We start from the raw sequence: 27,196 nt of genomic DNA, 5'->3' as shown, positions 1-27,196 counted from the left end.
TTTGTTTACAATTTATCATAGACAGACGGACTGACGGACGGACATGGATAAATCGACTCAGAAAGTGATTCTATGCATATTCTCAAAAGGAACCATGGGTCTATCTCGATTATTTTTGCCTGTTACAAACATATGCACAAAGACATAATACCCTGTACCACAGTGTGGTGAAGGGTTTAAAACTCTTACAAAGTGTAGACTTTTTAAAATATATTTTTATATATCTTACAAATCGTAGATATTAAAAAAAATTTTTCAAGGATTTTACAAAGCATAGAATTTTTAAAAAAATATTTTTCAAGGGTTTTATAAAGGGTAGATTTTTAAAAAAAATATTTTTCAAGTATCTTACAAAGCATAGAACTTTTAAAAAATATTTTTTAGAAATTTACGAGGGCTTTAAATACGGAATTTTCATTGCTGTTTATTTTAATTTCATGTCAAATACCACAATTTTCGATTTGTTGTACAACAACAAAAATACCAAATTAAGATATAATTATCAACTAAACAGTGTGGCTATACTTCACATTTCCTTCTTTCCTATTATTTCAATTTATCAAAAATCTCCAGAGTAATCGAAGACAGTCATTTTCAATTTTTTTGATTATCTCTTTTCATTCCCTTAAAAAAACAGCAGAAGAAGAAGAAGTAAACAAAATACAGCACCAATAAAAATCAAATACAGTATCGATATCAGATTTAATTCCAGGAATATTTTGAAAGTGATGTAAATACACTGTCCTCCTTTTTTGTTATTTTTGAGGTTTTATAAGAGTAGCAGGACTGTACGAGTGACTACTTGTGGTCGTTTTGACATACTTGGACCTTACTTAGCTGGAAATTTACTCGCACTTGAAATGTGAAGAAAACAAGTTCTAATATTTGTCCTTGCTTTTCTTTATTCATTTTTTCTCTCCTTAAATTAAAAGTCATTCTTCATATCCGTCTGGCTGTTTGGCCTTGGTAGAATAACTAATGTTGTACATTTTAAATATTCGACCGACATTAATATCCCAAATTCTTCGAATAAACAATTGAGAAAGAATTATTTTTTACGAGTAGGTATTGCTATAGAATTTATTAAAGATTAAATTGAATATTTTATTACAATGTTTTTTTTTGGAAAGGAAGGGAAAATATTCTTTAAAGCCCATTGTTTGATCCTTGAAAAAATATTCTTAAAAAATCTGACCCTGGAAAAAATATTCTTTGAAAACTTTCGATTTAAAAAATATTCTTAATATACTACGACCTGTTTTTCAAACATGAAAAACATATTTTTTTAAAAGGCATTTTAAAGTTTTTTAAATTTTTTTTAATCTAAAGAAAATATGATTCAAACTCTACATATGTTTGATAACTAATTTTTATTTCTCCATTTTTTTTTCTCATTTCAGGTGAGTCATAGCCATACGAATTTGGAAAACTGCAAGTATTTATTTCTGAATGTAATATTTTTGTGAACAAGTCCTTCTCTCAAATGCCATTAAACAAAAATGTTCCTTCGTGCTCTTTTTGATAAATTGAAAATTGTTGCTGCAAAAACAGAATTTCAGAATTGTGAATTTACTTCTAGCAAAAAATTGAATCCTTGTCAAATTTTGTAATGGATGGATGTGTCATTAGTCTGTTATGCAGTTTCAAAATTGTTAATGAGAATTTCATAGTCAAAGCATTCTATTTGGGCATTTTTAATTAAAAGGGAAATTTTTCAACATAATTTGAAAAGTCCAGTACCATAAACGAGTGGGGATCATATTACATGTCATGTGCTTCTTGTTGTGAGGCAGCAACATTCATAAATCACATTTTTTTTTTTTTTGGAAAATTCTTCTTGTTGTCCCAATTTGTTTTCCATAGAATGCCAACTATTAGCGGCACTTTGGAAGTTGTTAATGAAATATCATCGGACGGGGCCGACCATAACCTACACAAATACCACGGAAATATAACATTCTGCGGATTTTTATTCCGAATCTGGCAATATTTCGTGATAGATGCACACTCTTGTTCGACTAGAGGTCAACAGCTCCTCTTCCTTACACTGACATATTTTCCGAATATTTCTAATATTCACTACAGACCTTCTAATTACTTGTTCAGATTCCATTCACCGCGGGTTGTGTTTTGATGTTCGGCTTATAATTGTGGGCTATAGATCGACAAGAAAAAATACAAAAAAAAAAAAATTAAATTTTCGGTCCATTTCATCCCAAAATTATTATCTGATCATCTAGGTGTTGTTCTTTACCATAACTGGAGCCTTTCGGAACATTTCACATCGATCGGGCTATATTTCCGCCCTCTAGTGTGGTAATGGGTTACTAAATAATATCTGAATAAGTAATACGTAAGCACCTGTAAATATTTAAGTGTAACTCCCACATCCGAGAACATACGACAATATAATTGGTATCAATTTAAAGGTCAGTCACTCCTCTTGGATATACTATCAACTTCTCGGTTCTATGTCCTTTAGAAGTAAATATATACGCCATAGAATCCAAATTTTGTAATTTTTCACACAAAAGTCAGGGTCCATTTGACCCGCTAAATATTGACCGATCTTGATCAAAACAGGCATGCTTATTCTTTGGCCCGATCCCCTTCTCCGTGTAAAATTTCACGATGTTCGAGCCATAATTGCGGCCTCTGGAGCGACCAGAAAAACCGACAAAAATTTAGTATTTGGTCCATTTCATCCCCTAAATATTAACCGATCTTTCCCAAAAACAATAGGGGTCTTCATTGGCCAGAACCCATCCTACATGCAAAATTTCGTCAAGATTGGTCCATAACTGTGGCCTGTATCGTGTTTACAAATTATAATGGACAGACGGACGGACGGACACACATGTCTAGATCGACTCAGCTAGTCGAGATATGACGATCGGTATACTTAAAGGAGGGTCTAGGACCAATATTTCGTGGCGTTACGAACTCTTGGGGCTGCACAAAGCTGTAATACCCTGACAACATAGTTGTGTAAGGTATATAAATCATTCCAAGCTTATATTAAAAAAAAATTAAAAAATGTTGTTTCAAAAATTATTGTATCAAAAAAAAAAAAAAAAAAAAAAAAAATATTTTTCCAAAGACTGCACATGGCCTAATTGTTTTAAAGAACATTCTTTCATGGACCTTACAAGGGTTGGTTTTTTAAATAATGTTTTTATCGAGGACCTTACAAGGCGTAGATTTGTATAAATATACAAGACGTATATTTTTTAAATACAATTTTTTCGGGGACTTTGTTTTTTGAATAATATTTTTTAAGGACTTTACAAGGCATATATTTTTTAAAGAATGTTCTTTAAGGTCCTTACAAAGCGTAGATTTTTTAAAGAATATTTTTTTAAGGTCCTCAGCAGGCGTAGATTTTTTTAAAGAATATTTTTTTAAGGTCCTCACAAGGCGTAGATTTTTTAAAGAATATTTTTTTAAGGTCCTCACAAGGCGTAGATTTTTTAAAGAATATTTTTTTAAGGTCCTCACAAGGCGTAGATTTTTTACAGAATATTTTTTAAGGTCCTCACAAGGCGTAGATTTTTTAAAGAATATTTTTTTAAGGTCCCCACAAGGCGTAGATTTTTTAAAGAATATTTTTTTAAGGTCCTCACAAGGCGTAGATTTTTTAAAGAATATTTTTTTAAGGTCCTCACAAGGCGTAGATTTTTTACAGAATATTTTTAAGGTCCTCACAAGGCGTAGATTTTTTAAAGAATATTTTTTTAAGGTCCCCACAAGGCGTAGATTTTTTAAAGAATATTTTTTTAAGGTCCTCACAAGGCGTAGATTTTTTAAAGACTATTTTTTTAAGGTCCTCACAAGGCGTAGATTTTTTAAAGACTATTTTTTAAGGTCCTCACAAGGCGTACATTTTTTAATGAATACTTTTTTTAAGGTCCTCACGAGGTGTAGATTTTTTAAAGAATATTTTTTAAGGTCCTCACAAGGCGTATATTTTTTAAAGAGTATTTTTTAAGGTCCTCACAATGCGTAGATTTTTTAAAGAATATTTTTTTAAGGTCCTCACAAGGCGTAGATTTTTTAAAAAATATTTTTTATTTCACAAGGCGTAGATTTTTTAAAGAATATTTTTTATTTCACAAGGCGTAGATTTTTTAAAGAATATTTTTTATTTCACAAGGCGTAGATTTTTTACAGAATATTTTTTAGATATCAAGGCGTAGATTTTTTAAAGAATATTTTTTTAAGGTCCTCACAAGGCGTAGATTTTTTTAAAGAATATTTTTTTAAGGTCCTCACAAGGTGTAGATTTTTTAAAGGCGTAGATTTTTTAAAGAATATTTTTTAAGGTCCTCACAAAGCGTAGATTTTTTAAAGAATATTTTTTTAACGAATTTACAAGGCGCGGATTTTTTAAAGAATATTTTTTCGACGAATTTACAAGGCGCGGATTTTTTAAAGAATATTTTTTCAACGAATTTACAAGGCGCGGATTTTTTAAAGAATATTTTTTCAACGAATTTACAAGGCGCGGATTTTTTAAAGAATATTTTTTCGACGAATTTACAAGGCGCGAATTTTTTTAAGAATATTTTTTCAACGAATTTACAAGGCGCGGATTTTTTAAAGAATATTTTTCAACGATCACACAAGGCGTAGAATTTGTAAAGAATTTTTTGTAAAGACTTTAAGAACCGTTGATTTTTTAATGCTTTGGATTTTTAAAGAACATTTTTAAGGACTTTACAAGGCGTATATTTTAAGAACATATTTAGAGGACCTTACAGGGATTGCATTTAAATAAAATATTTGGTTAAGGACCTTACATGGCCTGGATTTAAATAACATATGTTTGCAAGTTTCTTACGAAGACTGAATTTAAATGAAATATTTAGTAAGACCTGGTTTTGAAAAAATAGTTCTTCCAGGACCTTATAAGGCTTGGATTTAAAAAAAAAATATTTTTTCTAGGACCTTGCAAGGCGCACGCTCATTTACATCGGTCATAAAAGAAATTTGATTTTTTATAAAATATATTTTTCTTTAAAGAAATAATTTATAATTATAAAATTACAATATAAATAATGACCTCGGAAATCAATTAAATAATAGTTAGCCTATTATTTAATTGATTTTTTTTGTTTAATGCCTGATTGTGTATGGGTCGCTTTACGGACTTCGATTATTACAACGATATTGCACCCACAAATAATGCATGTTTTCCTTTTTTGTCTTCACCGATGTGAATAATGTGTTGTGTGAAAAAAAAAACAGCTTAGGGCAATTGTGTAAGCTGCCTTCGTACCAGAGGCAATGGCGCCATTGGGTCACCGACAAATATACTGTTCAGCAACAATATGTTCATTGCCAAATGGCTTGAATAAATGTTGACATTACAACTTAAATACATATGCAGAAAATATTCAATATCAACAAGTGTTTGGCTTTAAGCTCTATATACCATAAAGGGGATGGAGGGCGGGGATTATAACATCGTTTCGTACTCAGCTTGTGTGGGGAATATTTTATGTTTTGAGAATTTAAAACAGTATCAATATCATTCACATGAAACTTTCCAATTATTATAAGGACACATTAGAAGAAGGATATTAGAATTTTTTTTGTTGATTCAATATTTTTCAATATTGCTTTCTATTATTTGGTCCATTTTTAAAATATTCACATTAACCTTTAATATGAAAATTAGAAAAAATGATTCATAGACAAATACAAATATTGTAATACCAAACGAAAGACGTGCCATGACAAAAGATGCGATGAAATGCACGCCGGACCGTCAGACGACCAACAGCCAGCATCTAGCCCATATCGGATATTTTGTTTGAGATTTACAACCATTAATTTTTGTTGTTTCCAACCACCGCCATCACCAGCCCCAATGAAGCTCTGGCAGAGGACTAAAAATGCCAAGGCAGAATCACCGAACCGTACTTTACAAGCATTTAGCCAAATTTTTGGGATGAATGAATGAATGAATGAATGAACTCTTCTTCGCCGCCATTGCAAATGAATAATAAATTTATATATTTGACGCTAAAAAGTAATGATGAAATGGAAACAGCTGAATGTGTCTGACGAACTATCTGGTCGGTTGGCTGAAAATCTGGTTGGTTGGCTGCTTGGCTATCGGTTCGTTTGGTTTAGGCAATTTCTGGCAGAAGATGATTTTTTTTAATGTACAATTGTTTGAATGCTTGAGAGAACAACCAAAAACAACAACAACAACAACGACAACAGAAAATTATGTCTAATGGACTCTTTGTAACAATTTGTAATAAACAAATTGTTTTAAGACTTTGTTGTCGATGTTAAATAACTATGGCATTTTTATATTCGAATCGAATGGAATTTTGGCTATTTTTATGAGCAGAGAATAACAAGAACAATTTCTATTGGCGGTTGAATATTTTCAAGGGATTTTAAAATAATTATTTTGCAGGGGACCATTGTGGTGGATATTAGGGAAAAGATTTTTCTCAAGCGATTAGTTGTGGGGATTTTGAAGTAATATATAATTATTTTAAGGGATCCAATTTGTATACCCTCCACCATAGTATGGAGGGTATATTAATTTTGTTTTTCCGTTTGTAACTCATCGAAATAATCATTTCCGAACCTATAAAGTATATATATTCTTGATCTGCGTAAAATTGACTATGACGATATAGCCATATCCGTCTGTCTGTCCGTCTGACTATTGTTATCACTCTAACGTCTAAACGAATTGAGACAGATCGCCAGAATTTTGCATAGAGTCGTCTTTTGTCTGCAGGTAGGTCAAGTTCGAAGATGGACTTTATCGGTCCATGTTTAGGCATAACTTCCATATAAGGGTACCCCCCACTTTTCGGTATTTTGAGGTTCTTGAGCGCATTTTTCAACTGAATTCGCTGAAATTTGGAACATTGAGTTATTATTGGGTAGCAAATCTCTCTACTAAAAATTATAAATATGGGTCCATATTTTCGGATAGCCCCCATATAAGAGTATCCCCAATTTTGCGGTATTTTGGCGGGTTTGGTCGCATTTTTCAACCGAATTCGATGAAATTCGGTACTTTGAGTTCTTATCGGGTAGCAAATATCTATACTAAAAATTAGAAACATAGGTCAATTTTTTCGGGTAGCCCCCATATAAGGGATTTTACGGTTCTTGAGCGCGGTTTTCAACCGAATTCGCTGAAATTTGGTACATTGGGTTCTTATTGGATACCAAATTTCCTCACTAAAAATTATAAATATAGGACAACTTTTTCTGGTAGCCCCCATATAAGGGTATCTTCCAATTTCAAGTTTTTGGGGGATTTTGACCGGATTTTTCACCGAATTGGCTGTAATTTAGTAATATTGGATGGCAAATCTCTCCACAAAAAATTATAAATATAGGTCAATTTTTTCGGGTAGCCCCCATATGAGGGTACCTCCAATTTTCGATATTTTGAGGTTCTTGAGCGCGTTTTTCAAACGAATTCGCTGAAAATTGGTATTTAGTAGTCGTATATGGTAACAAATTTCCCCACCAAAAATTATTAGGGGTAGTCCCCATATAACCCCCTTTTTATACCCTTCACCACACTGTGGTATAGGGTATTATGTGTTTGTGCATATGTTTGTAACAGGCAAAAGGAAACGAGATAGACACATGGTTCCTCTTGAAAATATGCATAGAATCACTTTCTGAGTCGATTTATGCATGTCCGTCCGTCTGTCCGTCTGTAGATGTTAAATTGTATACAAAGTACAGGTCGCATTTTCATTCGAAGTGGATGAAAATTGGCACAAGTCACTTATTTGGCTCAAGGACGAACCCTATTGAAATTGGGGAAAATCGGTTCAGATTTAGATATAGCTCCCATATATATTTTCGTCCGATTTAAGGTAAATGGAGCACCAAAGTCCCTCTTTATCTTTCGATTTGCATGAAATTTGGCACAGAGTACTGAATTAGGTCCAGGATGATATGTGCCAAGTTTCGAGAAAATCGGTTCAGATTTAGATATAGCTCCCATATATAGTTTCGCCCGATTTAAGGTAAATGGGGCACCAAAGTTCCTCTATATCTTTCGATTTGCATGAAATTTGGCACAGAGTACTGAATTAGGTCAAGAATGATGTGTGCCAAGTTTCGATAAAATCGGTTCAGATTTAGATATAGCTCCCATATATAGTTTCGGCCGATTTAAGGTAAATGGTGCACCAAATTCCCTCCATATCTTTTGATTTGCATGAAATGTGGTACAGAGTACTGAATAAGGTCCAGAACGATGTGTGTCAAGTTTCGAGAATATCGGTTCAGATTTAGATATAGCTCCCATATATAGTTTCGGCCGATTAAGGTAAATGGGGCACCAAAGTCCCTATATATCTTATGATTTGCACGAAATTTGGCACAGCGTAATGAATTAGGTCTAGAATGATGTTTGTTAAGTTTCGTGAAAATCGATTCAGATTTAGATATAGCTCCTATATACATTTTCGTCGGATTTAATGTAAATGGTGTACCAAAGTCCCTTAATATCTTTCGGTTTGCACAAAATTTGGCACAGTGTAACGAATTAGATCTAGAATGATGTGTGTTAAGTTTCCTGAAATCGGTTCAGATTTAGATATAGCTTCTATATCTAACCAAATGAAAAATTTAGTATCGGTTACAGAATGAAATGTTTATGGATCCAGTTTCATTTTACTGGTCTTTTAAAAATGCGACGTTTGTTAGGATTCATTTGTTGAATATACTCAAGGTGGTGAAGGGTATCATATAGTCGGCCCGGTCCGACTTTACTACTTTCCTTACTGGTTTTAATTTAAGGACTTGGGGTATTTTTTTGTTCTAAACTATAGGCGTATTTCTTTCTAAATAAATGGCTATTGATCCAGTTTAAAAAATCAATGGAGGTTTTGGCTAAGTTTAATAAAGTTAAAGGACGATGGGGGTAGTTTTTTTAATTAAAGGATAGGACTATTTTTTAATAAAAAAAATAAAGGACCACAGCTTTCATTTTTAGAATTATATATCTGATATAGCTGACATAAAATTGTTTTATTGTAGAGACCTTAGATGGCTACTCTGTGGTTGTGGCCTATGAAGTCAACTGTTCTCTGAGATCACATAATATATGCCTCTAAGTAGCAGTCGTAAGACCAGTGAATTTTAAATGGGTGTTAACTAGTTAATAATGAAGACCTCTGAATCTAGATATCTGATTCTTTCGAGCACAGCCTATTAAAAGTAGTCCAATTTATGTACAGTTCTGAAATCTAAAATCATATACTCATAGTTACAGGTATCCCTGAGTCAAACTGTTTTATTCTGTCTTTATAATGTAAAGTCTCTCATAAATCGAGACTGTATTTTTTAAGGTTACCATGTTAATATCCGCTTCTCCTACCCCTTGAAATATATACATATTATTTCTACAACTAATGTTCACGCTCAAAAATCATTATTCATATTTTGTTTATAGTTGTTGCATTGGTTTTATTATGGTGTGTCATAATTTGTCTCGTCATATTTTTTTTTCGTTTGTTGCTTGCGTGCATTTCGCATAGATACTCATGATTTGAATTCTCGCACACACGCCTCGAACTTATATGATGATGAGTTTTTGTGTACGCTGCTTATGACTTGCAATGCTTCAAAAGGATCAATAAACTTTCAAGGTTTTACTACTGAACACAATTTTGAAAAGCAAAAAAAGAATTCAAGCGTTGAGACTAAAAGAGACACAATTCGTAAATAATGGTAGATGCCATTACAGGCTGCACTGTTACATTTATTTCTTGTTTAGCAAAGGATATGAAAAATAATTTCAATCTCCACAGAGAAAGTCGCCATCATATGCTATAAACTAGATAAAGTTTATAGAGGCAGGTAGTACTATTTTTTTTCAATTCAATATTTTTAAAGTCATGCTACATTGAAAAGACCTCTGAAGGTCTATATTGGGGATTTTCTGAATTGAAGGTATAGTCCTCTGAAAGACTTTAGTCCTTCTTCCATTCTTTAGTAGACGACTTATTAAGCCCGCTGATTTTATTGTAGTGTCCTCTGAAGACAGATTCTCTGTAGTGAGACTTCAGAGGACAACTATTTCATAGTAGAGAACTTCGAGCATCTGACTATAGAGAACTCTTTTACACGGTATATATATATATATCTTTTGACCTCATACGAGATAAAATTCAGAGTATAAATATTTTATAGTAGAGGACTTTTAGCATCTGGCTTTGGCTATTGCAGATATCCGAAATTTTGCCATAAAATAACTGGTCTTAAGGAATTGTAACAAAGGGATATCGACAGTATATGCCACATTTATAAATTATAGCAGGTGGCCATGAGCCATGTCTTGAGTAGAGGTCCTCTAGGGACTTGCTATTTATAACGGAGACAATTATTTTGAAATAGATAATCTCTAGGTCAGCTATACTATAGTATAATTTCTCTCTCTGAGGTTAACTAAATTATATTGCAGATTTTTAGTATATGTCCTAAGAGGTCAATTGCCTATCATGTTGAGACCATTTATATTGTTGCAGAGGCCTTCGATCTTAGAGTCACCCACGGTTGACTACTTTTTAATTTGTTGTCAACTTCTCTGTGACCAGTTTTGCTGCCACAACTTATTTTTGTGTCTCTAAGGTTAATTAATCTATGGCTAGTTTCAGGCGACCTATATCAGAGGCCACCAACACATGATATATTGTAGCGATTGAAGTCACACATATAACGTAGAAGTGGCGCCTAAGACCAGCGAATGCATTTTGAGACCAGAGGAGGTTCCTGAGACCAACTTCTCTATATTAGCACACTCTGAAGCCAGTTTGTGGGGATATAATGGAAAAATTCTGAGGGCAACTTCTATGGCATTTCTAAATAAAAAAAGTATGTCTACTCCATAGCAAATTCTGAGCACAGTCTCTAAAGAGTGAAGTCCTTGCGGGGTAAATAATCTTTGTTGTTAGGTCAGCTAAATTATAGTGAAGACTTTTGAGGTGTAACACTTTAAGCCATCCATCTACACCTTAGAAAAGGCATCTGGGATCGGTTATATAACAGTATAGGAAACCTTTATTGTAGAGATCTATGATGGTAACAAGACCCAAGAGGTCAGTAGATGATATATACTGACCTCTTGGGCCTGTACTCAATATTAGTCAGCTACACTATATTAGTAAATTATGAAGTTAGGGACCGGTGAGACCAGCTACTCTATAGCAGAGAGTTCTGATATAGCTGACCTCAGACCCCTTTATAATATTAACAGTTGCGATTTTTTAGACAAGCTGTAAAATGCGAGCCTGTGAAATCTGATGCCAGTTATTGTTATACCCTCTACCATAGTATGGAGGATATATTAGTTTTGTTTTTCCGTTTGTAACGCATCGAAATAATCATTTCCGACCCTATAAAGTATATACATATATTCTTTATCAGCGTAAAATTCTATGACGATCTAAGCATGTCCGTCTGTCTGTTGTAATCACTCTAGCGTCGAAACGAATTGAGATAGATCTCCAAAATTTTGCATAGAGTCGTCTTTTGTCTGCAGGCACATTCGAAGTTCGAAGATGGGCTATATCGGTCCATGTTTAGGCATAGTTCCCATATAAGGGTACCCCCAAATTTTCAGTATTTTCGTGTTCTTGAGCGAATTCGCTGAAAATTGATAAAATGGGTTCTTTTTGGATACCAAATTTCTCCACCAAAAATTATAAATATAGGTCCACTTTTTCTGGTAGCCCCCATATAACGGTAATTTTCAGTTTTTGGGGGGTTTTCAGTAATTTTTTCACCAAATTGGCTGTAATTTAGACATTTAAGTTCTTATTGGGTATCAAATCTCTCCACAAAAAATTATAAATATAGGTCCATTTTTTCGGGTAGCCCTCAAATAAGGGTATCCCCAATTTTCGGTATTTTGGGATTCTTGAGCCCGTTTTTCAACCGAATTCACTGAAATTTGGTACTTTGAGCTCTTATTGCGAAGCAATTCTCTCCACTAAAAATTATAAATATAGGTCAATTTTTTTCGGGTAGCCCCCATATAAGGGTACCCTCCAATTTTCGGTATTTTGCGGTTCTTGAGCACGGTTTTCAACCGAATTCGCTGTAATTTGGTATTTTGTAGTCGTATATGTTAACAAATATCCCTACCAAAAATTATTAATATTCGCCCTCTTTTTGGTAGTAGTCCCCATATAACCCCCTTTTTATATTAAAATAGTTATCTGATTTATTCCGCGTTTTGAGTTTGGTTCTAAGACTCTGTTGTAATCATTTCATCATGCATTAAAGGCTTTAGATGACTGATTTATGGTAGTGGCAAAGTTTGAATGAAATCTAAATTTTCTGAAACGGATTTTTATATAGTAAAGGCTTTAGATGACTGATTTATGGTAGTGGCATCTAAAGTCAGGTACTCTTGTAGTGGGAAAGGTACTCTGAAAAAACTGCTCTCTGAGTGCAGTTAATTTATTATTCTAAATTTAGCTGCTGTTTTCTAAAAGAGGCCACGACACATTATTTACAAAGTCCTTATATACTATAGAAGTGGTGTCTGACACTAGCGAATCTAATATAGATGATTTTTTATTCAATACAGAGCGACATTTTTCAGGCCAGTTATTTCGATCTCAGCTAATATATAACGAATCTAAAATAAATGAATTTTGAGGCCAGCTACTTCATTTGGTTTAGTGAACTTTATACTGATCAGTTTTTATCTAGAACAATTCCCGAGCCTAGCTAATTTATATCAGAGGTCTCTGCAGCTATCCAGGCCATATTAAATCAATTGAAGTCCATATTTATAATATAGAAGTTGCATCTGACACCAGGAAAATATATGCATCTTGAGGCCAGCTAATTCAATACAGAAGGCGACTGATGAGACTTACCTTAGATACTTTTTCTTTTAGTTGATATTTTACAGGTCATTTATTTTCTAGAAGAATTATCGAGTCCAGCAAATATATAGCAGAGTCCCGTGAAGTCATCTGGGCTATATTATAGCGATTGGAGTACATATATACAATAGAAGTGGCATCTGAAACCAGCGAATCAAAAACAGATGCATTTTGAGGCCAACCTCAGCTACCTTTAGTTTAGTGAACAATAATCAGGCCAGTGATTTTCCAGACGAATTTTCAATCCCACCTAATTTATATCAAAGGCCACAACACATGATATATTGTAGCGATTGAAGTCCACATATAATTTAGAAGTGGCGCCTGAGACCAGCGAATGCATTTTGAGACCAGAGGAGGTTCCTGAGACCAACTTCTCCATATTAGCACACTCTGAAGCCAGTTTCTTTATTATATTGGACTCTGCGGACTCCCAAGTTAATTTTATTATTTAATTTCAAAAGCGGAAATGAAATATTTCACATTTGAATAAAAAATACATACATATTTTTTGTTTCTTTTGACTTTGTCTCTATACTCGACTAATAATGGCCCAGTATCATCATCTCATTATAATTTATTTCGATTATATTTATAAAATGTTTGGCGGTGCGGTGCATTCTTGTCGATTGCCCAATTCAAAGAACATGAATCACATTTAATCATTCTACTATATGAGATGCATGTGTACACAGAGCTTCAAATATTAACACATACATACATACTTACGTATCCGTATGTATACGGAATAGATGGCATATTTTCCAATTTTTCAACTAAAACTTCTCAATATGATTTTTATTAAGGAAAGACGACATGGTGCAGGTAAACTGAGTTCCCTTTAATTGGAATGAAATTCTATTGAACATAGTAAAAATTATTAAGAAATTAAAAAACCAGTAAAGTAAGTAGTAAAGTCGGATTGGGCCGACTATATGATACCCTTCACCACTTTGGGTACATTCTACATATGTATCCTAACATATGTAGAATATATCTGAACCGATTTCAGGGAAATTTGCCAGAGACTAATTTATATTACATCAGTACGTTGTGTAAATCGGCCTAGCTATGGATCTTTTCACGAAGCTTAGCAACATCATTCTAGACTTAATTCAGTACCCTAGGGACCTTGGTGCACCAATTACATAAAATCGGACGAAAATATATATGGGAGCTATATCTAAATCTGAACCGATTGTCACGAAACTTAGCACACATCATTTTAGTATCAATTCAATACGCTATGTCAAATTTCGTGCAAATCGAAGGATATATAGAGACTTTGGTGCACCATTTACATAAAATCGGACGAAAATATATATGGGAGCTATATCTAAATATTTCTAGACTTGATTCAGTACGCTATGCCAAATTTCGTGCAAATCGAAACATATATAGGTACTTTGGTGTACCATTTACCTTAAATCGGACGAACATATATATGGGAGCTATATCTAATTCTGAACCGATTTTCGAGAAACTTAACACACATCATTCTAGACGTAATTAATTACGCTGTGCCAAATTTCGTGCAGATCGAAAGATATTTAGGGACTTTGGCGTACCATTTACCTTAAATCGGACGAAAATATATATGGGAGCTATATCTAAATCTGGACCGATTTCCAGGAAACTTGACACACATCATTCTAGGCATAATTCATTACGCTATGCCAAATTTCGTGCAAAACGAACGATATATAGGGACATTGGTACGCCATTTACATTAAATCGGACGAAAATATATATGGGAGCTATATCTAAATCTGGACCGATTTTTCCCAATTTCAATAGGGTTCGTCCTTGGGCCAAATAAGGGACCTATGACAATTTCATCCAAATCGGATCATAAATGCGACCTGTACTTTGTTCACAAAAATACATGGACAGGCAGACAGACAGACTGACAGACGGACATGCGTAAACCGACTCAGAAAGTGATTCTATGCATATTCTCAAAAGGAACTATGGGTCTATCTCGATTCCTTTTGCCTGTTACAAACATATGAACAAAGACATAATACCCTGTACCACAGTGTGGTGAAGGGTATAAAATCAAAGATTATAAACCTCATCGAGCAGAGGATGGGGAAAAATTGAAAAAAAAATTAAAAAATATACGAATTTTGAATGCCACTGCTGACGACACTTCGTCTTCCGCAGACATTAACAAACCGAAAAATAAAAAATGACAAATTTACACATAAACACACGCATACAACGGAAAAAAAAAATAATAAAAGAAAAACACATTTAAGTGGTGATTGTTGCCAAAAAATGAAAATCAAAACTTTCACAAAAAACCAAAAGAAATGTGAGTAGTTGTTGTTGTGGCTGGTGAATTTTAATCTGCCTAATCTGAAAAACAGCTCTCAATGGCGGAAATGGGCCAACAGTTAACTGCTGTTGCTTTTTTCTCATTGGAAATACCTTCAACGAAAAAAATCTCTGGGCAAAAAAGAGAAATCAATCTCCTTGTTGTCGATTGATAATCGATTGCTCAAATGGACACATGGAATGCATCGTCAGATTTTGTTTGTTCCAATTTTTTTTTTATTTTTTTCTTCTTCGGTACACCTATGTATTTGTGTCGTCGGCCAGTCGGTCTTTAAAAGTATGCCATTTGATGAGGTTACTACTGCTGATGACGATTTTAGATTTGTTGTACCGTACAAAAATATCCGTCTAAATGGGAACAGACAATGACAACAGATCATCAACGTCAGCAGCAGCAGTGGTAGTGGCAGCAGCACCACCCGTAACAACCCCAAAAGTTGATGTGGAAAATGGGAACAAGGGTATTTGTTAACAACTTAACAAGAATTAACAGAAATGAACTGAACTGAACAGCATCGGTGACAGCAGCATTAGACTCTCATGTACATTGTCTCAACTTCATAGCAGCAGCAACAACTAGAACAAGTAATAATCAACAAACAAACAAAATTATTAATAACAAATAAATAGCAGAATTCACCTACGTTTACTGCACAGTGGTATGAAATGGTGGGCAAAGTAAAAATATAAAAATAAAATAATAATAATGTAAATAAACTATTTAAAAACTGCATTAGGAAGACATATCACTAATAAAACAATTAATAACATTTTCACACAACGGCGTAAAATGAACCTAAAACTTGAATTCAAAACTATTTTTAATAAAAATTTAAAAAATGTTATAAAAATAGGAGACCTGCATAGAAGGATTGCTATTCATAGAATGTTTTTGCAACATATTCTATGTGAATTTTAGAGGCCTCGGAGGACATGCACTTAGTAATACAGATATATGAGGTAAGCAGCACAATGCGCCTCTGATGTCAGATACATTTTAGTAAACTCCGAAACGAACTACTTTACAGGCGAGACCCTAGTTGTAACATTTACAGAATTGGGCTGAGTAAAACTGAAGTCATTTCGGATCGTAGACGTTCCTGTCGTGGAAACGAGCTATTCTATAGAAGTTGATGTATTTGTTTCTAAGCTTAATCTGATACTGATTCCAACTCCAGGCTCAAAAAGGTTGCGACCTGTATAAGTTGGGCACATAGGAGTTTGGTGAGTAAATGTGGCTGGACAGTAGAAAAGGTGTAAAATGTCATATGCACCATTACCACATACCGGGCAGATCCATATCCATCCATGTCATAAAATCATATCCATTACGCATTGAAGCGGTTACGAAATCCATATTTCAATTCCCCAAAAAACCTAATACTATTAGCTGCGGGTGTTTTCCGAAAATTGTGTTAACTTTGTGTTCTCGAGACGCTTCCTTAATAGCATTAGTGTGAATACAATTCTGCTTAATAGGCCTGTTGATTTATAAACAGTACCTTTTTTTCTAACTCTCCACTTCTTTCCGCAGATCATGAAGATCCTTCCTGACATGGCTGGGTTCCGATGGCTGCTTTGGTAACATCCAAGCAGACATTGCACCGACAACATACTCATCTAAGTTATCTATCGGGGGTCATGAGGTTATACCCTGCATCCTCAGGTCGACATTCTGTCATAATTAAATGTTTTCCATTGTGTTGCACTATCGTTAGCGGACCATAATTTCGCCTATTGTGGTTTAGGGTGTCAACAAGGTTTCTGTGTCAGCTCCTCAAGTATTGGTGACTAGTGACTCGAGAAGCAGTAGCGCACGACTTATGTAGTGATAGTTGTCCGTGGAACAAACACTTTGAAGGTTATGGTCTCATGTTTCTTTTGTAAATCTGGACACTTGGCCAGTTAGAATCACGTAGGGCGATCAATTCTGAGGGTTACACAACAAAATCTTTTATAAAGACGGAAATCAATCAGGAGGATGTCAGGTACCATTTAGATGGTCAATCTTGGGCTAGTTACTTTGTATTAGTGACTTGCTAGGTCAGATGTATAACAAATACCTCCAAATTCAGTTCATCTGCAGTACCAGATTTTCTATATTAGTAACTTCAGTAGTAACTATAGACTGATGTAGCTGACGTCATAAACCTTTATTGTAGATATCTAAAGTGGTAAAAGGGTTATCGTAGATGACTCTGATATTATCTATTGAACTCTTGTGTCTGTACTGAATATTAGTCGGCTACACTGTAGTAGTAACCAATGATGTTAGTGGCCTCTGAGACCAGATTGTATAGCAAAGAGCTCTGATATAGCTGGCATCTGACACCTTTATAATACTACCAGCAGCGATTTTGGAGACCAGCTGTATAATACAAGCCTCTTAGACACCTACAATGAAACTGTCAAATCTGATGCTACTTAAGTTTTTCTAAATGGAATCTGATCTGATTCAACTGAACTAAAATTCATTTATAGTTGTGGTCTTGGATGGTTGCTAGGATAGTAGTGGTAAGGCTAGTATTTTAAAAAAATTCAGGCCTTGAAACGTACCTTATGCTATATCTCTAAGGTACCTGTTGAGAAAATCTGTAGGAGGACTTTTATATATGCGTGTCTGTAAAATATCTTCTCGCTAATGAAGACATTGCTTCCGTCTATAGGAAAGCAAATGGTCTTGATCTTATAGAATATCTGTAAATTGTGTTCGGAAGTCATGCCAATTAGATATAATAAGCCTCAGAAGCCAGTATCATTGTAGTAGGGCGACATTTGAAGTCAGTTATTCGGAAATAGTGGAATCTGAACACAGCTATTTTTTAGTAGACAACTCTGATGTAACTGACCTTAAAGCCATTTATATTGAAGGATTTTGTATATATCTTCAGATTCATCTACTTTAAATTTTCATGTTTTGAAAAGGTCCTTTCCCATTGTATATATTGCACTTTACATATAAATAGACGATCTTTGGTAGAGTTACCTATCTATGCAAATTCTATGGAAAATATTATATAAAGAGAGAGAGAGAATCTTCTATAGTTAGTATTGGAGGCCTTGAAGACATGAGGATGTCTTCTAGCCACAAACCTGTTGCAAAGTACTAGTAGTACTCTAGATAGAATAAGATTATCAGAACTTCTGGACCCTAGAAATGCGAGTATATACGCTTCTACCTATGGAAGGCCTCCTTTGAACCGGTAGAGAAAATATATTAAATACGTATAACCACATGTGTCTGTCACTGCCACGAATAGGTGAAACGGAAAACTCTCTTCACATCACGGGTGAGTTTAGCACCACCATCAATCGCCACTTAAAATTGTGTGCGTGTGTGTGTTTTTTTTTTTGAGTGAGTAACTTGTCTGAAATGTGTCATCAAAATCTACAACAGACTGAACAATCATAAAACACCAACAAAAACAACAACAACAAACATGAAAACAAAATGTTTTCAACTTTTTAAATCTTTAAGTGTTTCCATATTGTCGGATGTCGTGCTGAGAACGAGTGTGTGCGTGAGTACGCGCGTCTGACAGTGTCATCAAGATTTACGTCACAGATTTGTCGGACGGCTACAAAATGCAGTACGCACACAGTACTCGGAATCACTTCATTTTCCTTTTTTTTTTGAAATGTGGTTGGTAGATGACTTTACGTGAGTACTCAATGTGATTTGAAAGATTTGAATCAGAATAACTGTAAATGTATAAAAGAAAAAAAATTAAACACAATTAGGTCTCTGCGTTTGCTTTTATTTCTGTAGGATATTAGGACTTTGTTATATTAATTGCAGACCTCTTGTGTTTTGTAGTGTTGTATTTTTTTTTTTTGAATTGTTTATATTTTCAAAACGATTTTTGGTGTACTAATTGAGGCAGAAATGACCACCACTAACACCAACTTTTTATAAACTATTTGCAATTTAAAGCATTAACGTCGTTAAAAAAATCTGATATATCCTCGGAGGCCCTTATTTTTATTTTTGTTATTTACTTATCTGTTGTTTTATATTTATGAATTTCTATTTAATTAAACTGTGTTTTCTCTATTTTCAGGTAAGTGTTGGATTTCAAATTTATTTATTGTTGGGTAAGCATTTTTGTATGTTGTCCCCGATGTCAAAACATTTCGTAAATTGGTTAGTTATGTAGGCGATATTATTTTTTTTACTAAGGATTTAATCTTATTTCTATATAAGATGGTGGTAGAGCAAGGAAAATGATTCCAGGTCTATATAGCTTAAAGGTGTACTCTTATTATACCCTCCGGAATGGGTATGGTATTTTGTAATTTCAAAACATTTTCAATATAGATTAATTTTTATATTGCTCTCATATAAAGGTTTTTTATATTGCTCTCATATAATGGAGATACCCATTTTAGGAATTTTTTTTTGATGGACCCGATTGTTTAGAAAGAGTTATTCCCAGTTTCCAAAGAATAAAATGCCTCCTGAAAATGTCCAGCGGTACTTTCGGTATTTCGGACCTAGCCGTGTTTTTTAAAACGGTATTTATACCCTACACAAATATGTTGTCAGGGTATTATAGCTTTGTGCAGCCCCAAAAGTTTGTAACGCCGCGAAATATTGGTCCTAAACCCACCTTTAAGTATACCGATCGTCATATCTCAACTAGCTGAGTCGATTTAGACATGTGTGACCGTCCATCTGTCCATTATAACTTGTAAACACGATACAGGCCACAGTTATGGACCAATCTTCACGAAATTGTGCATGTAGGATGGGTTCTGTCCAATGAAGACCCCTATTGTTTTTGGTAAAGATCGGTTAATATTTAGGGGATGAAATGGACCAAAAACTTTATTTTTGTCGGATTTCCTTGTCGCTCCAGAGGCCCAAATATGGCGAATTTTTACATGGAGAAGGGGATCGGGCCAAAGAATAAGCATGCCTGTTTTGATAAAAATCGGTCAATATTTAGCGAATCAAATGGACCCTGACTTTTGTGTGAAAAATGACAAAATTTGTATTCTATGGCGTATATATTTACTCCTAAATGACACAGGCCCGAGAAATTGATAATATATCCAAGAGGAGTACTTGGCCTTTAATTTGATACCAACTATATTATCGTATGTGGGATTTACACGTAAATATTTTCAGGATATTATTTAGTAACTTATTACCACACTAGAGGACGGAAATATAGCGCTGATCGCTTTGAAATTTTCAATGAGGTTCCAGTTATGGTCAAGGACAAAGCCTATAATTTTCGATGACGATCAGATAATAATTTTGGGATGAAGTTGGCCGAAAACATATTTTTTTTGTGTTTTTTGGAGTCGATATATAGGCCACAATTATAAGCCGAACATCACAACACAACCCACGGTGGAAGGAATCTGTGCAAGTATAGAAGGTCTGTACTGAATATTAGAAATATTCTCAAAATATGGCAGTGTAAGGAGGAGGTGCTGTTGACCTCTAATCGGAAAATATTAGAAATATTACACATGCTCGGAATAAAAATCCGCAGAGTGTTAGAGTTCCGTGGTAGTTGTGTAGGGTATCGTATGGTCGGCCCCGTCCAATTATACTGCTCCGCTCACTGGTTTAGAATTTCAGTTATTTAAACTATAAATCAAAAACCACCAGCAAAATTTTTCGAAATCGACTCCATTCCATGTTTCGTGTCCCGATCGAGTGGTGGACTCTGATCCTAGCAATACTGAAGCATTGACTTCTTAGTCCCGCTATATTATGAAGCAGAGATTTGATGTAACTGACCTTAGAAGCGTTTTCTATAAACGTGATAAATTTTTATTTAGTTAATTTTATGATATAAATCCCATCTCAAATAGTGACTTCTGAGTCCCGCTATGTTATAATACAGAGCTCTGATGTATGTGACTTTAATAGCGTTTATAGAAAAGGCTTGTAACCAGTGTTGCCAAAACTTTGTTGATAAAAAATGCTAAACTTTGTTTAAAAAAGTGCTAGAAAGTGCTAAAAAAATTTAAAAAGTGCTAAATAAAAGTGCTAAAAATTGTATAAGAGAAATTAGAGGATTTGACTTTAAGGGAACATCGCCACCCCCATTCCCGATTTTAAATTTTCAAGGTTTTCAATGGGCCGGATATATGTTTGAAGATTTAAAGAAAAAGAAAAATGATTTACAAATTTTTTTGTTATTGTTTTGATGTTGTTGTCGTATGAACTAGGATTATTGGCTTTGCTCAAAAATCAACAAATTGACGGACCTTTAAAAAAATATTTTTGAAAAATCGCCTATTTTTTTTTAAGGAAGATCTAGACAGATTGAATTTATCCTAGTTCATACGATAGCTATACACTCACAGAAAAACGTCTGAAAATTTGGAATCGATCGAATTATTAGTTTTTGAGTTATCATGCCCGCCATTCGCAAAAACGCTGTTTGGTGAAAAATGCGTTTAAAGTTTGAGAAGCCCTCTTGCCGTCACTTAATGCTAGCACAATAAATCGGCTATATCTTCAAGAGTTGTTGAGATTTTCACTTGAAATTTCCTTCTTGTAGATTAGAATTAAATCAAAATACAAAATATTTTTTTTAAACCGAGGGGTTCCCCTAAATATGATATGTTGCTTTCTTAAAAATGTCTATGTTTCTAAGTAGTCCCTAGAGAAAGGCATTTTGGAGTCGTCGAGCAAGTTTTTCATCAAATTGACTATAATTTGAAACTTTTAATTTTTTGTGGAGTTTCGGAGAATGGCATATATGCAGAAATTGTCAAGGCACATGTACTCATATTGAAGTACTGCTCTACCACCTTTATGTGGAAGGTTTTAGACGCATTATCTGTATTCTCGAAGGGTAGGATATATTTATGCGGGCAATTTTCTACATAGGTCTATATTTGGACATACCCCCGTTTGAAGATTCTATCCTATTTGTGTTCTTTAAGGATTTGAACCTTTTCCCGACGAAGTGTAGGCCCATCTTTTGACATAACCCCATTATAAAGTGGGTCGCGACTTATTTTCGGTACTCTGAAATGGCTACAATTTGGTATTCGGGATTCCCGATGAATAAAGAACTCATTTCTCCTTTCCGATTTAGGTCCAGGATTTTACTTTGCTCTTAATTTGGTTTTTCATTTTACCTAATAAACAACCTACTAGCAGGCGATGCTATAGTAAGCGTATGAAGTACCCGACCATTTTTTGAGAAAATGTTAATACACTCCACATGGTGCAGGGTACAAACAGTTCTGGCCGTTCGAACTTTTATACATATTTACAAATGTACTGGCACTTTTTTTACATTGAACATTAAAAGCATAGCGTGAAACATAGGGACATTTTAATGTGTCAATGTGAAATCGAAATAATACCCAAAATTTTAACTTATTCCAACAAATAAAAATTAAATAAATAAAAATGCTAAAAAATGTGCTAGGTGCTAGATCAATTTTTTTGGTGCTAAACGAGATTCAAAAGTGCTAAATCTAGCACTAAAAGTGCTAAATTGGCAACACTGCTTGTAACACATGTTTATTTAGTCCATGTTTTGACATTGACCGTACATAAGAGTTCTGACCGAGTGGCTCCTGGGCCTAGCTACTCTCAGGTGGTAAATTTTGAGTTCAGAGTTTATAAAAAAAAAGACTTCTGAGGATAGTCATTAGATGGTAGATATAATTGTGTATATTGAAGGTCTCTATGGTCTCTATCTTCTTGACCAGCTATTCTATAAGACTTGCCTGGTTATACGTAATATTGGGATCGATGGTAAGCTACTTTATAATAGAAAACTATGATGTTGCTAGCCTCAAAAATCTTCGAGGATTCTGAGTCAGTGTTATAAAAAAATAGCCCCTGAAGTTAACTAATAGTAGAATCTTAATGCAGTTACACGATAGTAGAATAGCTACTTTTGAATGTAGCTATTTAATAGTTGATGTCTTTGAAGTCATCTACTCCCTAATAAAGACCTATGAAAGCAATTACTCGTTATTAAAGTCATTTACGTTGAGGTAAAATTTTTTATGACCACCTATTCTGGGATCTCACTCCAAATATGTTGTGAATTTAACTACTCTGTAAAATCGGAATTTGATGTGTATAACTGAGCATCTGAGAACATCTGATTTATAAAAGAATATCAAAAGTATATCGATCTTTAGAAGCTGTATAAAAGTAGCATCTGAAGTCAATTTTCTCTGAAGTACTTATTCGGAAATTGTGATATCTAAGGTCTATAATTTTGAAACAAAGCAGAGCTAGAAAACTCTCATATAGCTGACCTGAATCTGAGGTCCCTGAATAGAATTCCGGGAGGACAGCAACATCTTAGCTCAGCTATCCTATAATTTTATTAAATCTAAACACATAGACTAGCTATATTTAAAAACTCTTCTATAGTTGACCTCAAATCGACAACTGAGGTTAGGTAATCTATAACTATATTAATTGTATATTATATTCTTCAGAAGTCACCTGCTCTTTAAAGGGGCTTTGAGGACTCTTTAAACATTCTGATGTACCTTACTTTGTGTTGGAAGAGTCCTTTGAATCAACTACTCTCAAATTGTTGAATTTGGGGATTATAGTAGAGTTTGACCAAAGGTAACCTATCGTATCTGACTACAAAATCTATTTTACGAGAGAATTCGGAGGGTATATTGCCTTCTAAAATCAGTTACTCTGCAGTTCCATGTTTTGTTATAGACCCCAAACAACGATTCTGTGTCATTTTAAATTTAAATTTCAAATGAGACCTATAATGTCAGTGACCTGTGAGATTATCCACTCTATATCCGAGAGCTTTGATATAGCTGACCTCAGTCTACTTTAGACTAGAGGTCTATAAAGGCAGTTAATTTATAATAGAGACCAAGGAAGCCAAAAATACTCCTATGGACAGCTACTCCGTATACTACCAGCAGCGATTTTTAAGATCATGTGTATCATGAAACTGTGACCGGTTACTTTTTAACAATGGAATCTGATAGAAATGACTTATACGACTGATGAATTCGCCTATTCTGTAGTGGTAGTGGTACTTCCACAGTCCAACTAAATTTGATATTTAGAGGAATTGTGGGTTTAAAGAGTATAACTATTAATTTAAAATATTTACTTCGAAATGTAGCTGCTCTTTAAAAGTGAGTGTTCTGAGAAGCAGCTAAATCGGGCCTACTATGAAATTTTGAGACGATCCATAACCAAAAATAAATCAACTAACAAAAGTATTCACAATAAATATGCCGACCACTGTTTGTAATTTGTTTGTTTGTTAATTAAATATTATTATTATTTTTAAATAGAAAATAAACCACAAAATTATTTGCCTATAAAGATTTAATGTCAACAGATGCAATGACACTCAAATATTTGGCGCAATTGGCAAAATAAAAATGAAAATACCAAACCACAATCAAAACTAATAGGCCAAATATTAACGCCCACACACTACAATCATGGTGAGGATGATGATTATGCGATGACTGTGGTGGTGATGGTGAAGAGAAGACAGTCTATCTTGTCAACTGTAAAAGAAAAACGACAACAACATATGGTTAAAAATTCTCCTTAATTTTATTTTATTCAATATAAGTGTGTGTGTGTGCGTACAATCAAATTGGGAATTACTCAATTTCTGGTTGGTTGGCTGGCTTCGAAATCCAGCATGGAAGATAGCCTTCCAGGCCAGACAACAAAATTCTAATTAATATTAAATACCAACATTAATGACAACACATTAATATGCCAGACACGATGATGGTTGCCCACCTTTCGTCCGTCCCTCCATCCATCCTTCCTGTCTTCCTTCCTTTGGCGATAAAAAATCACCTATCCAAAAACAGCTTTTGCCAAAACTTCACCACAATATGCTACCCTTTTTAAATCCATACTTAATATTCCAGACATGATGCATGCACAACAAATATTGGTCCTTATATATATTTTTGAGGGAAAATATGTGTTGTTGCTGTTATTGTATTTCAAAACAACGTGGTCAATTATATTTATTTCTTTTTTTTTTGACGTAAGATACAAATTCGTGATTGTCATCGTAAATATGACACTCAATGAAGCGAAGTGGGAGAAGAGTAATATGGAACAGGTAAAAATTAAATTATGTGGGTGGAGGGTCGGTCTGTATATAGGGACTATGTCAAAACAAGGACCTATATTGTAAATTTTTTGTAAGAAGATATTTTATCAACTGAGCATTTGAAATTTCGAATTGCACTCAATTTGTTTTGTTAATGCATTATAAAACAGTGATATATACAGGGTTGCCCATATTCGATGGACCCATGTTTTTTTTTAATCAAAGAAGAAAATAAAAATTTGGCGGTTGGCAATGTTAATCATTTAATTTGTTCCAAGTAGATTTGTTTACATCAATTTTTGAATATGATATCTCTCAAATGGCCGCCTCTGGCGTTGATGACGTATTGTGCCCTTTTTGCTGCATTTTTCATCGTTTTTGCCAACATTTCGGCCGGAATAGCGGCTATTTCTTCACGAATATTGTCCTTGAGCTCCTCTACGGTCCTTGGCTTGTTAGCGTAAACCTTTGACTTCAAATATCCCCAAAAGAAGAAGTCAGGCGGCGTCAAATCGGGCGAACGCGGTGGCTAGTCCAAATCACCACTTTTCGACATAAAACGGCCCGGAAACAAATTCTTCAGAAAATAGATTGTTATGCAACTTGTGTGCGGTGGAGCGCCGTCTTGTTGAAACCAGAACTGTCTCATACGCTTTCGACGAATAATTGGCATCACAAATTGGTCATCATGTCGCGATAACGCTCCTGATTGATGGTAACAGCATGGCCATTTTCATTTTGGAATAAAAACGGACCAATGACCGTTTTCGCACTAACGCCGCACCAAACTGTGACTTTTTCGTCATGAAGAGGCACTTCTTGAATCTCCTGAGGATTTTTAGTGGCGTAAAAACGGCAATTTTGCTTATTTACGTTCCCATTCAATGTGAAATGGGCTTCATCGGACATGATAATTTTGTTCCAAAATTGCTCGTCATCTTCGGCCATTTCGATGACTCTTTGGGCCCATACCAATCGACGAGGCTTGTCCGCAGGCAACATTCTTTGCGTCAATTGAATTTTCTACGGGAATAAATGCAAATCAATGCGAATAATCCGTTGTAAAGTGGACCGAGTCATGCCCAACTACTGAGAACGGCGTTTTTGGGATGTTCTTGGGGACCTCTCAACACTGGCTCGTACGGCAGCGATATTCTCGGCCGATCGCCTTGGTCGACTTTTATATGGCCTCTTCGGATTAGAAAGAGCCTTACCAGTCGAAAATTTTTGAGGACATCTGATTTAAAGGTATTTTGATCTCAAAAAAGGTATTTTGATCTCAAAGGTATTTTGATCTTTAGAAGTGAGGAAGTAAGGAGAACTGTATACAGGTAGCTTCCGAAGTAGACAACTTTGTAAAGAAGCATTAAAATACTCATTCTGAAATTGTGATATCTAAGGTCTATAATTGTAAAACAGTACGAGGCTAGTAATCTCTTCTATTGCTGACCTGAGTTAGAAAAAAGAACAGAGGGTCAGCAAATTTTGTTTTGACATTGACTCCATTTAAGAGTCCTAACCAACTAAACCCGGCTTTTGAGTCATTTTACGGTCACCTTCCTTTTCTTAGTAAAGAATATATTCGATATTTTTTGTTGGATTAAAAATATATGGATTTTGGTGAAAAATTAGGACGTTACAGGCTCTTTACTCAAGCTTCTCACGAGTGGCCTCTAGGCCTAGCTAGAGTCAAGTAGTGACTTCTGATATAGCTGACTTAAACAACGTTTACAGGGAATGCTTCTGAGAATAGCTATTTGATAGTAGATGTCCTTTAAGTCAGCTACTCTATATGTATCTATGGCATATATATTCACTCCTGAAGCACCCGAGAAATTGATAGTATATCCAAGAGTATTTTTGGCCTTTAAATTAAATACCAATTAT

The 27,196-nt window shown here is 34.4% G+C and overlaps 1 protein-coding gene across 1 annotated transcript in view; it reads left to right on the top strand.

Annotated features, from left to right (window-relative positions):
- Positions 1 to 15,594: 15,594 nt before the first annotated feature.
- LOC133330231 (uncharacterized protein DDB_G0271670-like) overlaps positions 15,595 to 27,196 on the top strand; it is a 32,286-nt gene continuing 20,684 nt past the window's right edge. Inside the window, exon 1 of the mRNA XM_061538694.1 lies at positions 15,595 to 15,703. Coding sequence (XP_061394678.1) covers positions 15,595 to 15,703 — 109 coding nt within the window. The remainder of the gene's footprint in view (positions 15,704 to 27,196) is intronic.

This window comes from Musca vetustissima, unplaced genomic scaffold, assembly GCF_032173495.1.
Source record: "Musca vetustissima isolate MV318-11 ecotype Yass unplaced genomic scaffold, APGP_CSIRO_Mvet_v1 utg9944, whole genome shotgun sequence".
In the NCBI taxonomy this organism is placed as follows: Eukaryota; Metazoa; Arthropoda; class Insecta; order Diptera; family Muscidae; genus Musca; species Musca vetustissima.
Note: the sequence above shows the minus strand (reverse complement) of the source record. Positions and strands in the feature narration are given on the sequence as shown.